Raw genomic sequence first — 21,176 nt, 5'->3', positions numbered from 1 at the left:
TGGCGTCTTAGAGCACAGCGCTTCGGCTGCTGCCCGAAGCGCTGCGTTCTAAGAAGTGACATGTCACTTCTTCCGTGCGCTTTGCCGGCAGCCCCTGCTCTGTCTATGGCAGGGGCTGCAGGCAGAGCGCACGTTCTCTGCCGGCACCATGCGCTTCAGAACGGAGCTTTTCAGCTGCGCTCTGAAGCGCACCTTTTAGGTGCAGTGCAGCGCGCACACGTGTGCACATAGCCTTACTCCTCAGTCAACTGATTTCAGCACAATTAGGGCTGCTTCAGACATCCATGCAAATTGTTCCAAGCACGGACCACAATGCACAAACTCACTGTCTCTTCTGGCAAACATCACGGCCTTACCCATATAGGAAGCCATCATGCTCACGTCTTTTGAGCACTCTGTGGGTTGTGGCTGTGCTTTGATGTCTGAAGCAGCCCCAACTGATAATTCAATTCAACTCATTAACCTTGATCGCAGCCATCAGTTAGTAAAGCTTAACCCCTTAACGACCCATGACGTACTGGGTACGTCATGGATCGTGTGAGGTTAATCCCCGCCCCCTGCCGTGGGCAGGTCGCGGCGATCCGTGCACATATCAGCTGTTTTCAACAGTTGACATGTGTGCCTGCTAGTCACGGGTGGAGTCACTTCCACCCGCGGCCATTAACCCATTACATCTTGCTGCCAAAATCTGGCAGCGAGATGTATATGCGCGCCGCCATGACTGTGACTTACCCCGCCCCCATCGGAAGTCACGTGACATGATCATGTGACTTTTGGTGGTTGCCATGATAGCACAGGGTCATGTGATGACGCCTGTAGCTAACATGAGTCACTTCCTCTCAATGCCGGAATACAGCCGGCATTGAAAGTAAAACACCAAATCTGCAGTTCTCAGCTCTGTAGCTGTGATCTGCAGATAGTGCAGAGCGATTGGATTGCTGATCGCTATAGCCCCCTAGGGGGACTAGTAAAATAAAATAAAAAAAAGTTTTAAAAAATTAAAAAAAAAAATTAAAAGAAACACTGAAAAGTTCAAATCACCCCCCTTTCACCCCATTGAAAATTAAAGGGTTAAAAAAAAAAAAAAAAACATTTGGTATCGCCACGTTCAGAAACGCCCGATCAAAATATAAAATCAATTAATCTGATCAGTAAATGGCGTAGCGGCAAAAAAATTCCAAACGCCAAAATGACGTTATTTGGTTGCCACAAATTTTGCGCAAAATGCAATAACAGGCGATCAAAATGTAGCATCTGCGCAATAATGGTACTGTTAAAAAAGTCAGCTCGAGACGCAAAAAATAAGCAGTCACTGAGCCATAGATCCCAAAAATGAGAACGCTATGGGTTTTGGAAAATGGCGCAAAACGTGCGCCACTTTTTTTGGACAAGCTTATGAATTTTTTTTAACCCCTTAAATACAAGTAAACCTATTCATGTTTGGTGTCTACAAACTCGCACTGACCTCAGGCATCACAATGACACATCAGTTTTACCATATAGTGAACACTGTGAATAAAATATCCCAAAAACTATTGTGCGATCATACTTTTTTTTGCAATTTTTCCGCACTTGGATTTTTTTTGCCGTTTTCCAGTATACTATATGGTAAAACTTATGGTTTCATTTAAAAGTACAACTCGTCCCGCAAAATACAAGACCTCATATGGCAAGATTGACAGAAAAATAAAAAAAGTTACGGCTCTCGGAAGAAAGAGAAAAAAAAACGGAAAAACACAAAATGCCCATGTGCTGAAGGGGTTAATATACATTCAACTACAGTAGCTTATAGTACATCTACCAGGCAAAGGCTGCCCATACCCTCCTTACTAACCGTACCCGTGAAAACCCTGCTTTCTCTGTCACACCTCCTCAAACTCACAGAATTGTATATAAGCCACTGCCATACACCCCTGGAAGATCTACAAATACAGCATGCGCAATCACTATCTCCTATAACATCTGCTGGCTAGTAAGAGTCAGGAGGCCCATGTGCACAGGATAGTCAGCAGCTTTGGCCAAAATCTTTAATCAGTTGTGTATCCAAATAAATTCTATGATACTTTAAACCCTTATTGATAGTTTTCAAAGTTTTCATTTTAATGCGACAAATAAGTAGTATGTATTCAGAGGATATGCATTAAGCTCCAGCTAGGAATATGTAAATATAAATATATATTTATATAAATATTTAAATATAAATATCTGACAAGGACATGCACACTTACCATTCCTTTACTAAGCAAAAATAAGGCTCTGCAAAGAAAAAAAATATAGTTAGCATTATTAGGGACCGACTGTAACATAGCAAGTATTACAACATTAACCATGGTTATATGGATGGTGACTAATAAAACTAAAAAGCCAATAAAATATACGACTGTGCAGAAGTTGATTAATACTATGAAACTGAGCTTCCATACACAAGAGTGTAGTGTATATTTAACTAAAAAGGCTTGGGTTGCAGCAGCAAAAAGTGGTAAAACTGAATGGAATCCAGTAATAAAATGAAAAATAAAAAAAATTTGAAAACAAAGCATTAATGAGGATAGGTTTCTTCATCTCATGCTGTAAAGATCCCAATTACATAATTAGTTATGACACTGGCAGAAGCAGTGAGAAGAAGGGAATTTTGTTACTTACCGTAAATTCCTTTTCTTCTAGCTCCTATTGGGAGACCCAGACGATTGGGTGTATAGCACTGCCTCCGGAGGCCACACAAAGCATTACACTAAAAAGTGTAAGGCCCCTCCCCTTCTGGCTATACACCCCCAGTGGGATCACTGGCTCACCAGTTTTAGTGCAAAAGCAAGAAGGAGGAAAGCCAAGAACTGGTTTAAACAAATTCACTCCGAAGTAACGTCGGAGAACTGAAAACCTTTCAACATGAACAACATGTGTACCCGAAAAACAACCAAAAATCCCGAAGGACAACAGGGCGGGTGCTGGGTCTCCCAATAGGAGCTAGAAGAAAAGGAATTTACGGTAAGTAACAAAATTCCCTTCTTCTTCGGCGCTCCATTGGGAGACCCAGACGATTGGGACGTCCAAAAGCTGTCCCTGGGTGGGTAAAGAATACCTCATGTTAGAGCTGCGAAGACAGCCCTCCCCTACGGGGAGGCAACTGCCGCCTGCAGGACTCTTCTACCTAGGCTGGCGTCCGCCGAAGCATAGGTATGCACCTGATAATGTTTGGTGAAAGTGTGCAGACTCGACCAGGTAGCTGCCTGGCACACCTGTTGAGCCGTAGCCTGGTGTCGTAATGCCCAGGACGCACCCACGGCTCTGGTAGAATGGGCCTTCAGCCCTGATGGAACCGGAAGCCCAGCAGAACGGTAGGCTTCAAGAATTGGTTCTTTGATCCATCGAGCCAGGGTGGCCTTAGAAGCCTGCGACCCTTTGCGCTTACCAGCGACAAGGACAAAGAGTGCATCCGAACGGCGCAGGGGCGCCGTGCGGGAGAGGTAGATTCTGAGTGCTCTCACCAGATCTAACAAATGTAAATCCTTCTCATACCGATGAACTGCATGAGGACAAAAAGAAGGCAAAGAGATATCCTGATTAAGATGAAAAGAGGATACCACCTTCGGGAGAAACTCCTGAATGGGGCGCAGCACTACCTTGTCCTGGTGGAAGACCAGGAAGGGAGCCTTGGATGACAGCGCTGCTAGCTCAGACACTCTCCGAAGAGATGTGATCGCTACCAGAAAAGCCACTTTCTGTGATAGTCTAGAAAGTGAAATCTCCCTCAGAGGCTCGAAGGGCGGCTTCTGGAGGGCAACTAGTACCCTGTTCAGATCCCATGGATCTAACGGCCGCTTGTACGGGGGTACGATATGACAAACCCCCTGCAGGAACGTGCGCACCTTAGGAAATCGTGCTAGACGCTTCTGAAAAAAGACGGATAGCGCCGAGACTTGCCCTTTAAGGGAGCCGAGCGACAAACCTTTTTCTAACCCAGATTGCAGGAAAGAAAGAAAGGTAGGCAATGCAAATGGCCAGGGAGACACTCCCTGAGCAGAGCACCAGGATAAGAATATCCTCCACGTTCTGTGGTAGATCTTAGCGGACGTGGGCTTCCTAGCCTGTCTCATGGTGGCAACGACCCCTTGGGATAATCCTGAAGACCCTAGGATCCAGGACTCAATGGCCACACAGTCAGGTTCAGGGCCGCAGAATTCCGATGGAAAAACGGCCCTTGTGACAGTAAGTCTGGTCGGTCTGGTAGTGCCCACGGTTGGCCGACCGTGAGATGCCACAGATCCGGATACCACGCCCTCCTTGGCCAGTCTGGGGCGACGAGTATGACGCGGCTGCAGTCGGATCTGATCTTGCGTAGCACCCTGGGCAAGAGTGCCAGAGGTGGAAACACATAAGGGAGCCGGAACTGCGACCAATCTTGCACTAAGGCGTCTGCCGCCAGAGCTCTGTGATCGCGAGACCGTGCTATGAAGGTTGGGACCTTGTTGTTGTGCCGGGACGCCATTAGGTCGACGTCCGGCCTTCCCCAGCGGCGACAGATTTCCTGAAACACGTCCGGGTGAAGGGACCATTCCCCTGCGTCCATGCCCTGGCGACTGAGGAAGTCTGCTTCCCAGTTTTCTACGCCGGGGATGTGAACTGCGGATATGGTGGAGGCCGTGGCTTCCACCCACATCAGAATCCGCCGGACTTCCTGGAAGGCTTGCCGACTGCGTGTCCCCCCTTGGTGATTGATGTATGCCACCGCTGTGGAGTTGTCCGACTGAATTCGGATCTGCCTTCCTTCCAGCCACTGCTGGAAGGCTAGTAGGGCAAGATACACTGCTCTGATTTCCAGAACATTGATCTGAAGGGTGGACTCCTGCTGAGTCCACGTACCCTGAGCCCTGTGGTGGAGAAAAACTGCTCCCCACCCTGACAGACTCGCGTCTGTCGTGACCACTGCCCAGGACGGTGGTAGGAAGGATCTTCCCTGTGATAATGAGGTGGGAAGAAGCCACCATTGCAGAGAGTCCTTGGCCGTCTGGGAAAGGGAGACTTTCCTGTCCAGGGATGTTGACTTCCCGTCCCATTGGCGGAGAATGTCCCATTGAAGTGGGCGCAGATGAAACTGCGCAAACGGAACCGCCTCCATTGCCGCCACCATCTTCCCGAGGAAGTGCATGAGGCGTCTTAAGGAGTGCGACTGACTTTGAAGGAGAGCCTGCACCCCAGTCTGTAGTGACCGCTGCTTGACCAGCGGAAGCTTCACTATCGCTGAGAGAGTATGAAACTCCATGCCAAGATACGTTAGTGATTGGGTCGGTGACAGATTTGACTTTGAGAAGTTGATGATCCACCCGAACGTCTGGAGAGTCTCCAGTGCAACATTCAGGCTGAGTTGGCATGCCTCTTGAGAGGGTGCCTTGACAAGTAGATCGTCCAGGTAAGGGATCACAGAGTGTCCCTGAGAGTGCAAGACTGCTACCACTGCCGCCATGACCTTGGTGAACACCCGTGGGGCTGTCGCCAGACCAAATGGCAGAGCTACGAACTGAAGATGGTCGTCTCCTATCACGAAGCGTAGAAAACGTTGGTGCTCCGTAGCAATCGGCACGTGGAGATAAGCATCTTTGATGTCTATTGATGCTAGGAAATCTCCTTGAGACATTGAGGCAATGACTGAGCGGAGGGATTCCATCCGGAACCGCCTGGCGTTCACATGCTTGTTGAGCAGCTTTAGGTCCAGAACAGGACGGAATGAGCCGTCCTTTTTTGGCACCACAAAGAGATTGGAGTAAAAACCTTGTCCTTGTTCCCGAAGAGGAACAGGGACCACCACTCCTTCTGCTCTTAGAGAATTCACCGCCTGCAGAAGGGCATCTGCTCGGTCGGGATGAGGGGAAGTTCTGAAGAACCGAGGCGGAGGACGAGACCTGAACTCTATCCTGTACCCGTGAGACAAAATGTCTGTTACCCACCGGTCTTTGACCTGTGGCAGCCAAATGTCGCAAAAGCGGGCGAGCCTGCCACCGACCGAGGATGCGGAGGGAGGCGGCCGAAAGTCATGAGGCAGCCGCCTTGGAAGCGGTACCTCCGGTTGCTTTCTTGGGGCGTGAGTGAGCCCGCCAGGAATCAGAGCTCCTTTGCTCTTTCTGAGTCCCTTTGGACGAGGAGAATTGCGGCTTGCCCGAGCCTCGAAACTTAGACTGCCACTTCCTCTGTTGAGGTTTGCTTGATCTGGGCTGGGGTAAGGAAGAGTCCTTACCTTTGGACTGTTTAATGATTTCCGCCAATTGCTCACCAAACAGTCTGTCTCCAGATAATGGCAAGCTGGTTAAACATTTTTTAGAAGCAGAATCTGCTTTCCATTCTTTTAACCACAAGGCTCTGCGCAAAACTACAGAGTTGGCGGATGCCATTGAGGTACGGCTCGTAGAGTCCAGTACCGCATTGATAGCGTAGGTCGCAAACGCAGCCATTTGCGTAGTTAAGGACGCCACTTGCGGCACTGCTGGACGTATGAAAGAGTCCACCTGGGCTAGCCCAGCTGAAATAGCTTGGAGCGCCCACACGGCCGCGAATGCTGGTGCAAACGACGCGCCGATAGCTTCATAGACAGACTTCAACCAAAGGTCCATCTGTCTGTCATTGGCATCTCTAAGTGAAGCCCCATCCTCCACTGCAACTATGGATCTAGCTGCAAGCCTGGATATTGGAGGGTCCACTTTTGGACACTGGGTCCAGCGTTTGACCACGTCAGGGGGAAAGGGATAACGTGTATCCTTAAGGCGTTTGGAAAAACGCTTGTCCGGATAAGCATTGTGTTTCTGGATTGATTCTCTGAAGTCAGAGTGGTCCAGAAAAGTACTCAGTTTACGCTTGGGATACAGGAAATGGAATTTCTCCTGCTGGGCAGCTGCCTCCTCTGCTGAAGGAGCTGGGGGAAAAATATCCAACAGCCTATTGATGGCCGCTATAAGGTCATTTACCATGGCGTCACCATCTGGCGTATCCAAATTGAGTGCGGTGTCAGGACAAGACTCCTGATCACCCACCTCTGTCTCATCATATAGAGACCCTTCTCGCTGAGACCCTGACCCGCGTGATGACGTGGAGGGTCTCTCCCAGCGAGCTCGCTTAGGCGGACTGGGACTGTCATCGGAGTCAGAGCCCTCAGCCTGTGATGCCTGGGACCCCCTTGAAGTACGGATTAGTTCCAACTGAGGGGGACCGGGGAACATAGACATAGCAGTGTCCATGGTCTGAGCAACTGGCCTGGACTGCAAGGTCTCCAGGATTTTTGTCATAGTCACAGACATTTTATCAGCAAAGACTGCAAATTCTGTCCTCGTCACCGGGGCAGGGTTCACCGGCGTCTCTGCCTGGGCTACCACCACCATAGGCTCTGGCTGACGAAGTGCCACTGGGACTGAACATTGCACACAATGAGAGTCGTTGGAGCCTGCTGGTAGATTAGCCCCACATGCTGTACAAGCAGTGTATACAGCCCGTGCCTTGGCACCCTTGCGTTTTGTGGATGACATGTTGTTGTCTCCTCAGAGCAATATAGGGTATACAGCCAAGAAGCGACCGTACAGTGCAGTATATATATATATATATATATATATATACATATATATATATATATATATATATATATATATATATATATATATATATATATATCTATCTCTGGTACAGGAAAAAGTACACCAATACAACACTGTGGCACTAGTGGGGCCAGCACTAATGTGCTGCTTACCGCCCGCTAAACGCGGGTGTGTGGTCGCCAGAAATCCCTAGTCTGGGTCTCCCAGAGCCTGTGTCCGTCCTCCAGCCAGACTGCATGCAGGAATGGCTGCCGGCGTCCTGTGGAGGGGGGGGGGGGCGGGCCCTGGGCGTGCTCAGACTAAAAGCGGGAAACCTGCGTCCCACTGTGTCTAGTGAGAGGGCTGGAGCATGTAAATAAGGCTCCAGCCCTCGGCGCTGACGATTGCACAGCGTCTGTCCCCTTCCCTGATTGACAGGGAGGGGGCGGGAACGAAGCGGAGCTAGGCCGCAAAAGCCGGGGACTAAATTTATAAGCGCCGCCGCCGTAAAAGCGCGGTCGGCGCTAAGTCCCCGGCGCACTACAAGTCCCAGCCGCGCCGCCGCTCCGAGAGTGGCCGGCGCGGTAGTTCCCAGCACATGAAGTCACACAGCTAAGCTGCTGTGACTCAAAACCCAGCGTGCAGCGCTACTGTCCCCGGCGCACTAACACACCCAGCAAGTCTGGCGTGTGTGTGCCTGTCTGTACGGGGACACAGAGTACCTGAAAGTTGCAGGGCCTTGTCCCTGAACGGTACCCAGCTCCGTATCCAGCAGGTTCACTGGGTCTGTGGATGGAGCCCGGCCTCAGGGCTTGGGGGCCGGTAAGATCCCACTTCCTCAGAGCCCCTCAGGGGGATGGGGAAGGAAAGCAGCATGTGGGCTCCAGCCTCCGTACCCGCAATGGGTACCTCAACCTTACAAACCACAAGTGGGGTAAGAAGGGAGCATGCTGGGGGCCCTATATGGGCCCTCTTTTCTTCCATCCGACAGTCAGCAGCTACTGCTGACTAAACAGTGGAGCTATGCGTGGATGTCTGACCTCCTTCGCACAAAGCAGAAAACTGGTGAGCCAGTGATCCCACTGGGGGTGTATAGCCAGAAGGGGAGGGGCCTTACACTTTTTAGTGTAATGCTTTGTGTGGCCTCCGGAGGCAGTGCTATACACCCAATCGTCTGGGTCTCCCAATGGAGCGCCGAAGAAGAAGGGCCCCTGTGCAAGAACAATATATGGGCCCTTTGCAGCCTAAGGCTATGTGCGCACGTTGCGTAAAAACATGCAGTTACGCTGCGCTTTGTAGCGCAGCGTAACTGCATGCGTCCTGTGTCCCCTGCACAGTCTATGGAGATTGTGCAGGGGCCGTGCGCACGTGGCGTCTAAGAGCGCAGCGCTTCGGCTACTGCCGAAGCGCTGCGCAAAAAGAAGTGACATGTCACTTCTTTCCTGCGCTTTGCCGGCAGCTCCTGCTCTGTCTATGGCAGGAGCTGCAGGCAGAGCGCATGGAATCGGCGCTCACTACGGACATTTCTGCAGCGATCTAAAGCGCACATGTGCTCTTCAGATCGCTGCAGAAATATCTGCAGGGCTAGTACGCAACGTGCGCACATAGCCTAAGAGTTCTTTATATTACACACTTCCTCCTGTTTTGGAGGTAGAAGTGGATCCCCTCAAAGCGCACCAAATCACCAGGATTTTCCTACATACCCTAAAGCCAGTGCTATACTGGCACAATTAGGCTGATTCTATACATACCTGTAGTGGTCAGCTCAGATGTATAGGTGTTAAATCCAAGAAAGTAAAGTTTATAAAATCAAGAGCTTCTTGAGTGACAGCAGCTAAGGATCAGATAATATCTGGGGGGGGGGGGTATTCAGAGTTATCCCCTCCCCCTGTTAAAATTAGCATAAGTATTATACAAACGATTCCCTTATTCCCTTGCAGGACCTGTGTAAGGTCATAACCATGTGACCAGAAGGGGCGGGGCCTCAGACAAAGCTAATAAAAGGAGCAACATTTTTTTCTGTTGGCGGAGGCCCTGCCCCTTCTGGTCACATGGGTATGAACTCAGCACAGGTCCTGCAAGGGAATAAATGAGTTGTTTGTATAATACAAAAACAGGAGAAGAACTTGGGTATTATGATTACAAAGAGGCTGAGCACCAGCACTCAATGTCAGGCAGCAGCTGCTAAAGCAAACAAGATTTTAGGGTGTATAAGATTAGATCCCGTGATCCCAACGTCTAGACTACTACAAGGAATGGAAGGCCTCACATAGGATGAGAGATTGGAAAAGTTAGTTATGTTTAGCTTAGAAAAAAGACATCTCAGAGATCTCATTTATATGTATAAATACATGTGTGGTCAATATAAAGACTGGCACATGACTTATTTCTTCCAAAGACAGTACTAAGGACCAGGGCGCACTCACTGCGAGTGGAAGAAAAGCGATTCCAACAGCTAAATAGGAAAGGGTTCTTTACCGTTAGAGCAGTCAGACTGTGGAATGCCCTACCACAAGAGGTTGAAATGGCAGATACTATAACAGCTTTTAAAAAGGCTGGATGATTTCCTCAGTACACACAACATTGTTGGTTATAAGTGACTTAGTGACAAAATGTAGAACTGGTGGAGGAAGGTTGAACTAGATGGACCTAGGTCTTTTTTCAACCTATGTAACTTAAGGCCCCGTCACACTAAGCAACATCGCTAGCAACATCGCTGCTAACGAACAACTTTTGTGACGTTGCTAGCGATGTTGCTGTGTGTGACATCCAGCAACAACCTGGCCCCTGCTGTGAGGTCGTTGGTTGTTGCTGAATGTCCTGGGCCATTTTTTAGTTGTTGCTGTCCTGCTGTGAAGCACAGATCGCTGTGTGTGACAGCGAGACAGCAACAACTAAATGTGCAGGCAGCAGGAGCCGGCTTCTGCAGAGGCTGGTAACCAATATAAACATCGGGTAACCAAGAAGCCCTGTCCTTGGTTACCCGATATTTACCTTTGATACCAGACTCAGCCGCTCTCACTGCCTGTGCTGCCGTCTCCTGCTCTGTACACATGTAGCTGCAGGACACATCGGGTTAATTAACCCGATGTGTGCTGTAGCTAGGAGAGCAAGGAGCCAGCGCTAAGCAGTGTGCGCTGCTCCCTGCTCTGTGCACATTAGCTGCAGCACACATCAGGTAATTAACCCGATGTGTGCTGTAACTAGGAGAGCAAGGAGCCAGCGCTCAGTGTGCGCTGCTCCCTGCTCTCTGCACGTGTGGCTGGACACTGGTTGCTGGTGAGCTCACCAGCAACTCGTGTAGCCACGCTCCAGCGATCCCTGCCAGGTCAGGTTGCTGGTGGGATCGCTGGAGCGTCGCAGTGTGACAGCTCACCAGCAACCTCCTAGCAACTTACCAGCGATCCCTATCGTTGTTGGGATCGCTGGTAAGTTGCTTAGTGTGACTGGACCTTAAGGCTAATTCTAACAGGGGGAGGTGATAACTATGAATACCCCCCCAGATATTATCTGATCCTCAGCTGCTGTCGCTCAAGAAGCTGATTATTTTATAATCTTTACTTTCTTGGGTTTCAAAACACAAACATCCGAGCTGACCGCTACAGGTATGTATAAAATCAGCCTGATAGTGCCAGTATAGCACTGGCTTTAGCTTCTATACGAAAATCCTGGTGATTGGTTCCCAAAAGGTTACACCAATGATGTGCACGCTACCGAGTTATGACTTAATGTAGACTTTTTACCTGGTATACTCCGAGCCCACCACACGGGCATACTCTGCTCCAACTCCAAGAAGGTCACATGCCGACACAAGATCCTTTTCAAGAGTATGAAGTTGCTGAAAATTGTAATAGCAGAATTTAATAGTGGGCAGCTTCTCAGTACGACTGCATTTATTTTATCTACTGTATATGCATCACTCACCGCGAGCTGAAAGAGCAGCCGGCAATGCCAGTATGGAGTTTGCTGAGAGATTTGGATGGCCTTACGTAGGAGAGGCTTTGCGGCATCCACAGAGTTCTGCAACAGAACAAGTGTAATCCAAAGAACTGCAATGTTAGTCACACCCTCTACTACTATTTTGTTCATATGCCAAAAAAAAATAAATAAAAAAAAAGGTGAATTAAAAGTATTATGCAGGAGAGAATACCTGCCCCACCAGAAGAGAGTCCATATAACAAGGTACATAGGAGAAAACCACTAAGAGAAGAATGGCCGTTGGCTTCAAAAGCTTGCCAGATGCCCTTTCATGATCGAAGCCTCAAACAACTAAAAACCTTAACAACATGCAATATACTTGAACAGTACGTGTCATATCAATCGTCCGTGTGCTGTCCATATGCAAAACTGATCATGGACAGCACACTGGCCAATGGCAAGCAACATGTTAGGTAATTTTTTTTTTCATTTAACCTGGATGGACCAATGGTCAGCATTAAAAATGAATTTAGCAGCATGCACTACATTGTAAGTCAAGGGGTGTGCAAATAAATAATGAACAGGTTACCATTCATGTCATGCGTTTTTGCAGATATAAAGATAGGAATATGTGCTTCATCTTTTATTATTCAATACATTGAAAAAAAAATGTAAGAAATGTGTTCCATACAGGTGTACAACAGGGACACATGGATGGCATATGGATTACATTAGGGATGGAAAAAAAAGTTCTGGACAAAAAAAATGAAAGCTTTTGCCTATGCTTGTATGAACAGGGGCTTAGGGTAGCCACCAGCAGACAAGGATCGGACATAATGGATGTTCCTTAAGATTTGGTTTTTAAAGCCATCATATAAAAAAGCCATCATTACTGAACATGAGACAGTTGGGGCTGCCTGAAAACGTTTTGTGTTCTGTACATATCTGGCCATGCGATCACAGTATTAATTCAGCTGAATTTTGCCACAGTAATTTACAGCAATTGTTAGGCTGCTTTCACACATCCGGTTTTTGCAGTGCGGCACAATCCGGCACTAATGAAACTCTATGCAGAAAAAACGCAACAGTTTGGGTTTTTTTGCCGCCGGTTGCATTTTCTCTGCATAGAGTTTCATTAGTGCCGGATTGTGCCGCATGGCCTTGCGTTCGGTCCGGTTTTTGCAGGATGCGGCATATTTAGCCCATGCGGCGGCCGGATGGAATATTGCCTGGCACATTTTCTTTGTCTGGCAAAAAAAAAAAAAAAAAAAAACGCATCGCGCCGCATCCGGCACTTTTTCCAATGCATGCCTATGGATGCCGTATGCAGCGCGATGTGGCAAAAACCGCATACGGCCGCCACATGCGTTTTTTTGCACTACGCATGCTCAGTAGTGTGCCGCAACCAGCAAAAACCGGACGGGCCGTATGTAAAAACTTACAGTCATATGAAAAAGTTTGGGCACTCCTATTAATGTTAACCTTTTTTCTTTATAACAAATTGGGTTTTTGCAACAGCTATTTCAGTTTTCATATATATAATAACTGATGGACTCAGTAATATTTCTGGATTGAAATGAGGTTTATTGTACCAATAGAAAATGTGCAATCCGCATTTAAACAAAATTTGACCAGTGCAAAAGTATGGGCACCTCAACATAAAAGTGACATTAATATTTTGTAGATCCTCCTTTTGCAAAAATAACAGCCTGTAGTCGCTTCCTGTAGCTTTTAATGAGTTCCTGGATCCTGGATGAAGGTATATTTGACCATTCCTGTTTACAAAACAATTCCAGTTCAGTTAAGTTTGATGGTCGCCGAGCATGGACAGCACGCCTCAAATCATCCCACAGATTTTCAATGATATTCAGGTCTGGGGACTGGGATGGCCATTCCAGAACATTGTAATTGTTCCTCTGCATGAATGCCTGAGTAGATTTGGAGCGGTGTTTTGGATCATTGTCTTGCTGAAATATCCATCCCCTGCGAAACTTCAACTTCATCACTGATTCTTGCACATTATTGTCAAGAATCTGCTGATACTGAGTTGAATCCACGCGACCCTCAACCTTAACAAGATTCCCGGTGCCGGCATTGGCCACAGCCCCAAAGCATAATGGAACCTCCACCAAATTTTACTGTGGGTAGCCAGTGCTTTTCTTGGAATGTCGTGTTTTTTTGCCTCCATGCATAACGCCTTTTTGTATGACCAAACAACTTAATCTTTGTTTCATCAGCCCACAGGACCTTCTTCCAAAATGTTACTGGCTTGTCCAAATGTGCTTTTGCATACCTCAGGCGACTCTGTTTGTGGCGTGCTTGCAGAAACGGCTTCTTTCGCATAACTCTCCCATACAGCTTCTCCTTGTGCAACGGGCGCTATATTGTTGACCGATGCACATTGACACCATCTACAGCAAGATGATGCTGCAGGTCTTCGGAGGTGGTCTGGATTGTCCTTGACTGTTCTCACCATTCTTCTCTGCCTTTCTGATATTTTTCTTGGCCTGCCACTTCTGGGCTTAACAAGAACTGTACCTGTGTTCTTCCATTTCCTTACTATGTTCCTCACAGTGGAAACTGACAGTTTAAATCTCTGAGACAACTTTTTGTATCCTTCCCCTGAACAACTATGTTGAATAATCTTTGTTTTCAGATCATTTGAGAGTTGGTTTGAAGAGCCCATGATGCCACTCTTCATAGGAGATTCAAATAGGAGAACAACTTGCAAGTGGCCACCTTAAATACCTTTTCTCATGATTGGATACACCTGCCTATGAAGTTCAAAGCTCAATGAGGTTACAAAACCAATTTAGTGCTTTAGTAAGGCCCCTTTCACATTGCGTTTTTCTCTATGTCCACAGGTCCCGTCGGGGCATCCGTCCGGACCGCCCCTCCCCCACTCTGCAAAACGTGCTCCGGACGCATGCGCCCGACAGGGCCATTCACTGTTATGGAGCGCACTGCGTTAGCGTGTGCTCTGTTTTGTGCAATTTTGTGCACATATACGTTTCTGCAGACGGACACCCGAACCGGTGGTCTACGTTCTGGTGTCCGTCTGCAGAAACGTATATGTTCACAAAATTGCACAAAACAGAGCACACGCTAACGCAGTGCGCTCCATAACAGTGAATGGCCCTGTCAGGCGCATGCGTCCGGAGCATGTTTTGCAGGGTGGGGGAGGGGCGGTCCGGACGGATGCCCCGACGGGACCTGTGGACGTAGAGAAAAACGCAATGTGAAAGGGGCCTAAGTCAGTAAAAAAAGTAGTTAGGAGGGTTCAAATCAAGAAATTGATAAGGGTGCCGATACTTTTGCACCGGTCAAATTTTGTTTAAATGCGGATTGCACATTTTCTGTTAGTACAATAAACCTCATTTCAATCCAGAAATATTACTCAGTCCATCAGTTATTAGATATATGAAACTGAAATAGCTGTTGCAAAAACCCAATTTGTTAAAAAGAAAAGAAGGGAATTTTGTTACTTACCGTAAATTCCTTTTCTTCTAGCTCCTATTGGGAGACCCAGACGATTGGGTGTATAGCACTGCCTCCGGAGGCCACACAAAGCACTACACTAAAAAGTGCAAGGCCCCTCCCCTTCTGGCTATACACCCCCAGTGGGATCACTGGCTCACCAGTTTTAGTGCAAAAGCAAGAAGGAGGAAAGCCAATAACTGGTTTAAACCATTCACTCCGAAGTAACGTCAGAGAACTGAAAACCGTTCAACATGAACAACATGTGTACCCGAAAAACAACCAAAAATCCCGAAGGACAACAGGGCGGGTGCTGGGTCTCCCAATAGGAGCTAGAAGAAAAGGAATTTACGGTAAGTAACAAAATTCCCTTCTTCTTCGGCGCTCCATTGGGAGACCCAGACGATTGGGACGTCCAAAAGCTGTCCCTGGGTGGGTAAAGAAATACCTCATGTTAGAGCTGCAAGACAGCCCTCCCCTACGGGGAAGCAACTGCCGCCTGCAGGACTGTTCTACCTAGGCTGGCGTCCGCCGAAGCATAGGTATGCACCTGATAATGTTTGGTGAAAGTGTGCAGACTCGACCAGGTAGCTGCCTGGCACACCTGTTGAGCCGTAGCCTGGTGTCGTAATGCCCAGGACGCACCCACGGCTCTGGTAGAATGGGCCTTCAGCCCTGATGGAACCGGAAGCCCAGCAGAACGGTAGGCTTCAAGAATTGGTTCTTTGATCCATCGAGCCAGGGTGGCTTTTGAAGCCTGCGACCCTTTGCGCTTACCAGCGACAAGGACAAAGAGTGCATCCGAGCGGCGCAGGGGCGCCGTGCGGGAAATGTAGATTCTGAGTGCTCTCACCAGATCCAACAAATGTAGATCCTTTTCATACCGATGAACTGCATGCGGATAAAAGGAAGGCAAGGAGATATCCTGATTAAGGTGAAAAGAGGATACCACCTTAGGGAGAAACTCCTGAATGGGGCGCAGCACTACCTTGTCCTGGTGGAACACCAGGAAAGGAGCTTTGGATGACAGCGCTGCTAGTTCAGACACTCTCCGAAGAGACGTGACCGCTACCAGAAATGCCACTTTCTGTGAGAGTCGAGAAAGTGACACATCCCTCAGGGGCTCGAAAGGCGGCTTCTGGAGAGCAACAAGGACCTTGTTTAGATCCCACGGATCTAACGGCCTCCTGTACGGAGGTACGATATGACACACCCCCTGCAGGAACGTGCGCACCTTAGAAAGTCGCGCTAGACGCTTCTGAAAAAACACGGATAGTGCCGAGACTTGCCCTTTAAGGGAGCCGAGCGACAAGCCCTTTTCCAACCCAGATTGCAGGAAGGAAAGAAAGACAGGTAACGTGAACGGCCAGGGGGATACTCCTTGTGCAGAGCACCAGGATAAGAATATCTTCCACGTTCTGTGGTAGATCTTAGCAGACGTGGGCTTCCTAGCCTGTCTCATGGTGGCAACGACCCCTTGGGATAATCCTGAAGACGCTAGGATCCAGGACTCAATGGCCACACAGTCAGGTTCAGGGCCGCAGAATTCCGATGGAAAAACGGCCCTTGGGACAGCAAGTCTGGTCGGTCTGGTAGTGCCCACGGTTGGCCGACCGTGAGATGCCACAGATCCGGGTACCACGACCTCCTCGGCCAGTCTGGGGCGACGAGTATGACGCGGCCGCAATCGGATCTGATCTTGCGTAACACTCTGGGCAAGAGTGCCAGAGGTGGAAACACATAAGGGAGCCGGAACTGCGACCAATCTTGCACTAAGGCATCTGCCGCTAGAGCTCTTTGATCGCGAGACCGCGCTATGAAGGTCGGGACCTTGTTGTTGTGCCGAGACGCCATTAGGTCGACGTCCGGCACCCCCCAGCGGCGGCAGATTTCCTGAAACACGTCCGGGTGAAGGGACCATTCCCCTGCGTCCATGCCCTGGCGACTGAGGAAGTCTGCTTCCCAGTTTTCTACGCCCGGGATGTGAACTGCGGATATGGTGGATGCTCTTTCCTCCACCCACATCAGAATCCGCCTGACTTCCTGGAAGGCTTGCCGACTGCGTGTCCCTCCTTGGTGGTTGATGTATGCCACCGCTGTGGAGTTGTCCGACTGAATTCGGATCTGCTTTCCTTCCAGCCACTGCTGGAAGGCTAATAGGGCAAGATACACTGCCCTGATTTCCAGAACATTGATCTGAAGGGTGGACTCCTGCTGAGTCCACTTCCCTTGAGCCCTGTGGTGGAGAAAAACTGCTCCCCACCCTGACAGACTCGCGTCTGTCGTGACCACTGCCCAGGATGGGGGCAGGAATGATCTTCCCTGTGATAATGAGGTGGGAAGAAGCCACCATTGCAGAGAGTCCTTGGTCATCTGAGAAAGGGAGACTGTCCTGTCTAGGGAAGTTGTCTTCCCGTCCCATTGGCGGAGAATGTCCCATTGAAGTGGGCGCAGATGAAACTGTGCAAACGGGACTGCCTCCATAGCTGCCACCATCTTCCCTAGGAAGTGCATGAGGCGCCTTAAGGGGTGCGACTGACCCTGAAGGAGAGACTGCACCCCTGTCTGTAGTGACTGCTGCTTGTCCAGCGGAAGCTTCACTATCGCTGAGAGAGTATGAAACTCCATGCCAAGATACGTTAGTGATTGAGTCGGTGCCAGGTTTGACTTTGAAAAGTTGATGATCCACCCGAAAGTCTGGAGAGTCTCCAGCGCAACATTCAGGCTGTGTTGGCATGCCTCTTGAGAGGGTGCTTTGACAAGTAGATCGTCGAAGTAAGGAATCACCGAATGTCCCTGAGAATGCAGGACTGCTACCACTGCCGCCATGACCTTGGTGAAAACCCGTGGGGCTGTCGCCAGACCAAATGGCAGAGCTACGAACTGGAGATGGTCGTCTCCTATCACGAAACGTAAAAAACGTTGGTGCTCTGTAGCAATCGGCACGTGGAGATAAGCATCTTTGATGTCTATTGATGCAAGGAAATCTCCTTGAGACATTGAGGCAATGACGGAGCGGAGGGATTCCATCCGGAACCGCCTGGCGTTCACATGCTTGTTGAGCAGCTTTAGGTCCAGAACAGGACGGAACGAGCCGTCCTTTTTTGGAACCACGAAGAGATTGGAGTAAAAACCTTGTCCTTGTTCCTGCAGAGGAACAGGGATCACCACTCCTTCTGCTCTTAGTGAGCACACCGCCTGCAGAAGGGCATTTGCTCGGTCGGGATGTGGGGAGGTTCTGAAGAACCGAGGCGGAGGATGAGAACTGAATTCTATCCTGTACCCGTGAGACAAAATGTCTGCTACCCACCGGTCTTTGACCTGTGGCAGCCAAATGTCGCAAAAGCGGGAGAGCCTGCCACCGACCGAGGATGCGGAGGGATGAGGCCGAAAGTCATGAGGCAGCCGCCTTGGAAGCGGTTCCTCCGGTTGCTTTCTTGGGGCGTGAATGAGCCCGCCAGGAATCTGAGCTCCTTTGCTCCTTCTGAATCCCTTTGGACGAGGAGAATTGGGTCTTGCTGGAGCCTCGAAAGGACCGAAACCTCGACTGCCACTTCCTCTGTTGAGGTTTGCTCGATCTGGGCTGGGGTAAGGAGGAGTCCTTACCCTTGGACTGTTTAATGATCTCAGCCAATTGCTCACCAAACAGTCTGTCTCCAGATAGTGGCAAGCTGGTTAAACATTTCTTGGAAGCAGAATCTGCTTTCCATTCCTTTAACCACAAGGCTCTGCGCAAAACCACAGAGTTGGCAGACGCCATTGAGGTACGGCTCGTAGAGTCCAGGACAGCGTTGATAGCGTAAGTCGCAAACGCAGACATTTGCGAGGTTAGGGACGCTACTCGCGGCACTGCTGGACGTATGATAGAGTCCACCTGTGCCAGGCCAGCTGAAATAGCTTGGAGTGCCCACACGGCCGCGAATGCTGGAGCAAACGACGCGCCGATAGCTTCATAGACAGACTTTAACCAAAGGTCCATCTGTCTGTCATTGGCATCTTTAAGTGAAGCCCCATCTTCCACTGCAACTATGGATCTAGCCGCAAGCCTGGAGATTGGGGGGTCCACCTTTGGACACTGGGTCCAGCGTTTGACCACGTCAGGGGGAAAGGGATAACGTGTATCCTTAAGACGTTTGGAGAAACGCTTATCTGGATAAGCATGATGTTTCTGGACTGATTCTCTGAAGTCAGAGTGGTCCAGAAAAGTACTCAATTTACGCTTAGGATACCGGAAATGGAACTTCTCCTGATGTGCAGCTGCCTCCTCTGCTGAAGGGGCTGGGGGAGAAATATCCAACAGTCTATTGATGGCCGCTATAAGGTCATTTACCATAGCGTCACCATCAGGGGTATCTAGATTGAGCGCGGTGTCAGGATTAGATTCCTGATCACCCACCTCTGTCTCCTCATACAGAGCCTCGTCTCGCTGAGACCCTGACCAGTGTGATGACGGCGAGGGTCTTTCCCAGCGAGCCCGCTTAGGCTGCCTGGGACTGTCATCCGAGTCAGAGTCTTCAGCCTGTGATGCCTGGGACCCCCTTGAAGTACGGATTAGCTCCAACTGAGGGGGACCGGGGAGCATAGACACAGCAGTGTCCATGGTCTGAGAAACTGGCCTGGACTGCAAGGTTTCCAGGATTTTTGTCATAGTCACAGACATCTTATCAGCAAAAACTGCAAATTCTGTCCCCGTCACCGGGGCAGGGTTCACAGGCGTCTCTGCCTGGGCCACTACTACCATAGACTCTGGCTGCCGAAGTGGCACAGGGATTGAACATTGCACACAATGGGGGTCATTGTAACCTGCCGGTAGATTAGCCCCACATGCGGCACAAGCAGTGCATACCGCCTGTGCCTTGGCACCCTTGCGTTTTGCGGATGACATGTTGTTGTCTCCTCAGAGCAATGTAGGGTATAAGCCAAGAAGCGACTGTACAGTGCAATATAAATATATATGGTACAGGGAAAAAATGCACCAAATAACACTGTGGCACTAGTGGGGCCAGCACTTATGTGCAGCTTACCGCCCGCATAAACGCGGGTGTGCGGTCGCCAGAGTCCCCTGTCTGAGTCCCCCAGAGCCTGTGTCCGTTCGCCAGCCAGACTGCATGCAGGAATGGCTGCCGGCGTCCTGTGGAGAGGGGCGGGCCCTGGGCGTGTTGAGACCAAGAGCGGGAAACTTGCGTCCCCACTGTGCCCAGTGAGAGGGCTGGAGTATGTAAATAAGACTCCAGCCCTCGGCGCTGACTATAGAACAGCGTCTCTCCCTTTCCCTGATTGACAGGGTGGGGGCGGGAACGAAGCAGAGCTAGGCCGCAAAAGCCGGGGACTAGATTTATGAGCGCTGCCGCCGTAAAAGCGCGGGCAGCGCGAGTCCCCGGCGCACTACAAGTCCCAGCCGCGCCGCCGCTCCCGGAGCGGCCGGCGCGGTAGTTCCCAAGACATAAAATCACTCAGCTAAGCTGCAGTGACTCTAACCCGAGCGCGCAGCGCTAGTGCCCCCGGCGCACTAGCACACCCAGCAAGCCTGGAGTGTGCGTGGCCTGTCTGTGCGGGGACACAGAGTACCTGAACGTTGCAGGGCCTTGTCCCTGACTGTACTCAGCTCCTCCAGCAGGGTCTCTGGGTCTGTGGATGGAGCTCGGCCTCAGGGTCTGGGGGCCGGTAAGATCCCACTTCCACAGAGCCCCTCAGGGGGATGGGGAAGGAAAGCAGCATGTGGGCTCCAGCCTCCGTACCCGCAATGGGTACCTCAACCTTACAAACCGCAAGTGGGGTGAGAAGGGAGCATGCTGGGGGCCCTATATGGGCCCTCTTTTCTTCCATCCGATAGAGTCAGCAGCTACTGCTGACTAAACAGTGGAGCTATGCGTGGATGTCTGACCTCCTTCGCACAAAGCAGAAAACTGGTGAGCCAGTGATCCCACTGGGGGTGTATAGCCAGAAGGGGAGGGGCCTTGCACTTTTTAGTGTAGTGCTTTGTGTGGCCTCCGGAGGCAGTGCTATACACCCAATCGTCTGGGTCTCCCAATGGAGCGCCGAAGAAAAAAAGGTTAACATTAATAGGGGTGGCCAAACTTTTTCATATGACTGTATGCTTATGCAAAGGATGCGGTTTTTTCGCCGCATCTGTTGCATAGGTTTTAGAGCCGGATTTAGCCGCACTGAAAAAAACGGATGTGTGAAAGCAGCCTTATTCAAAAATGAAGGAAAACCTTCAGAAAAACT

General features: G+C 49.8%; 1 protein-coding gene across 1 annotated transcript in view; it reads right to left on the bottom strand.

Moving 5' to 3' along the window:
• The window catches only part of MAU2 (MAU2 sister chromatid cohesion factor), a 136,322-nt gene that overhangs the window by 106,338 nt on the left and 8,808 nt on the right, over positions 1-21,176 (bottom strand). Inside the window, exons 4-6 of the mRNA XM_075315403.1 lie at positions 11,478-11,573; positions 11,297-11,391; positions 2,229-2,256 (exon numbers count right to left, since the gene is read on the bottom strand). Of these exons, the coding sequence (XP_075171518.1) occupies positions 2,229-2,256; positions 11,297-11,391; positions 11,478-11,573 (219 nt within the window). The remainder of the gene's footprint in view (positions 1-2,228; positions 2,257-11,296; positions 11,392-11,477; positions 11,574-21,176) is intronic.

This window comes from Anomaloglossus baeobatrachus, chromosome 1 (assembly GCF_048569485.1).
Source record: "Anomaloglossus baeobatrachus isolate aAnoBae1 chromosome 1, aAnoBae1.hap1, whole genome shotgun sequence".
NCBI lineage: Eukaryota > Metazoa > Chordata > Amphibia > Anura > Aromobatidae > Anomaloglossus > Anomaloglossus baeobatrachus.
Note: the sequence above shows the minus strand (reverse complement) of the source record. Positions and strands in the feature narration are given on the sequence as shown.